At 40.1% G+C, this 2,500-nt stretch overlaps 1 protein-coding gene across 1 annotated transcript in view; it reads right to left on the reverse strand.

The window, feature by feature from the left end:
- Positions 1–735, reverse strand: part of me1 (malic enzyme 1, NADP(+)-dependent, cytosolic) — a 42,699-nt gene extending 41,964 nt beyond the window's left edge. The window contains exon 1 of the mRNA XM_083525778.1: positions 495–735. Within this exon, the coding sequence (XP_083381904.1) occupies positions 495–647 (153 nt within the window). The 5' untranslated portion in view covers positions 648–735. The remainder of the gene's footprint in view (positions 1–494) is intronic.
- Between the last annotated feature and the right edge of the window lie 1,765 nt (positions 736–2,500).

Below are 2,500 nucleotides of genomic sequence, written 5' to 3' on the forward strand. Positions count from 1 at the left end.
CTGTTGTTGTTGTTGTTGTTGTTGTTGTTGTTGCACTTTAATTTTAGACCAGTAGCTTTACTTGAACTTAAGTTAAATTTCACTGAAGTAACAGTAACTTTTAGTTGAGTAGAATATTTTATTAATCTTTCGACTTCTGTCCATCAGCACCATGCTGCTTACTGTAACGCTTCCCTCTCTGTTTCTATCAGGAAACTCCTTAAAGACACACACACACACACACACACACACACACACACACACACACACACACACACACACATATATATATATATACATACACACTGCCCCTTTAAATCTAATTATAGTTCCTGAACTGAACTCCAAAACCGGCAGCGCGAGCCTAAGGGCAAGGTACTGTACTGCACTGACCGCAAAGGGGAAACTCACCGGAAGTGTGGTGTTGTGTGTGTGTGTGTGTGTGTGTGTGTGTGTGTGTGTGTGTGTATGTGTGTGTGTGTGTGTGTGTGTGTGTGTGTGTGTGTGTGTTGTACCTTGTTAAGGTAGGGGTTACGGGTGATGTCGTATCCTCTCTTCTTGGTGACCACTGCAGTGCTGCTCTTCTCCCCTGCCCCGTCCTTCATCTTCATCATGTTCATCATGATCTCCCACTCACCGGACTCGCGCGCGACTAATCGGCGGGACATCAGTACCCTTTAAATAGCGGCGGGACCGAGAGCGCGCGATCACAGCGAAGTCACGTGCACAGGAGAGAGGAGTGAAGCAACGCTGAAGATTTCACAACTCTGAAGATCCTCTGACCACAGATCACATCCACATCCTGAACAATCATTTCTTTCTTTCTTTCTTTCTTTCTTTCTTTCTTTCTTTCTTTCTTTCTTTCTTTCTTTCTTTCTTTCTTTTTATTTGTTTGTTTATTTGTTTAGTCTTTAATCATAAACCACATATTTGTGTGTGTGTGTGTGTGTGTGTGTGTGTGTGTGTCATACACATATGAGAACAGGGATGATGGCCTCATGGTTCCTGGTCTGATATCAGAGCTAAGAGATTAGGAGTGAAAGTACATTACTGATTATTATCTGTGCTGGACTCCACCCTGTTACAGCACTATAACTGTGTGTGTGTGTGTGTGTGTGTGTGTGTGTGTGTGTGTGTGTGTGTGTGTGTGTGTGTGTGTGTGCGTGTGTATGTGTGTGTGTGTGTGTGTGTGCGTGTGTATGTGTGTGTGTGTGTGAGAGAGTGTGTGCGTGCGTGTGTGTGTGTGTGTGTGTGTGTGTGTGTGTGTGTGTGTGTGTGTGTGCAATATCAGCACACAGCAGGTTTGAATAATGTTCTGCTCACACATGGGTTCTGCTGATTCACTGAAACACACTGCTGAGTCACTGTGACTGTGGAGCGCGCACACACACACACACACACACACACACACACACACACACACACACACACACACACACATTTGGCTAAATCACTAATGCAATATTTATAGCTCTGTACACACTCATATTCATCAGTTCATTAAAACAAAGCATGTGTGTTACTCTCTATTACTGTGTGTTAGAGTGTTACTGTTTGTTATTGTTTTATTGTGTATGTGTTACTGTGTGTTACTTTTTGTTATTGTGTTACTGTTTGTTATTGTGTTACTGTGTATGTGTTACTGTTTGTTATTGTGTTACTGTGTATGTGTTACTGTTTTTTATTGTGTTACGGTGTATGTGTTACTGTGTGTTACTTTTTGTTATTGTGTTACTGTTTGTTATTGTGTTACTGTGTATGTGTTACTGTTTTTTATTGTGTTACGGTGTATGTGTTACTGTGTGTTACTTTTTGTTGTGTGTTATTGTGTGTTACTATGTGTTATTGTGTGGTATTGTGTGTTACTATGAATTCTTGGGTGTTATTGTGTAAATGTTACTCTCAAAGAAAACTTTCATCAAACTGTTTGTGAGGCTGTAATGAGTGTGCAGTAGAATAACAGTCCTTATGCCTGAACACACACACACACACACACACACACACACACACACACACACACACACACACACACACACACACACACACAGAGTGGGGGTCGTCTTATGGTTCGTCTTAGGGTTCAGATTGGGGTTAGTGTTAGGGTTCAAGTGTTAGAGTTTGGGTTTAGGGGTTAGGGTTTTTGGTTAGGGGTTAGGATTAGAGATTTAGAGTTTAGTGTCAGGGGTTTAGGGTTTAGGGTCGTATAAATAATAATAATAATAATAATAATAATAATAATAATAATAATAATAATAATAATAATAATAATATACAATAATCGTAATAAAATCATTTTAATGATGTAAGTAAAATCGACTGAGTCATTGTGTGTGTGTGTGTGTGTGTGTGTGTGTGTGTGTGTGTGTGTGTGTGTGTGTGTGTGTGTGTGCGTGTGGTTGGAGTATAAATTAGATCAGATACACATTAAGCTGCGTTGGTGGATTTTTGTTTAAACAACAGATTTTCCTTTTTACTGAATACAACAGACAGCAGAGTTTCATGTGTGTGTTTGTGTATAAAA

This window comes from Silurus aristotelis, assembly GCF_946808225.1.
Source record: "Silurus aristotelis genome assembly, chromosome: 22".
NCBI classification, from domain to species: Eukaryota; Metazoa; Chordata; class Actinopteri; order Siluriformes; family Siluridae; genus Silurus; species Silurus aristotelis.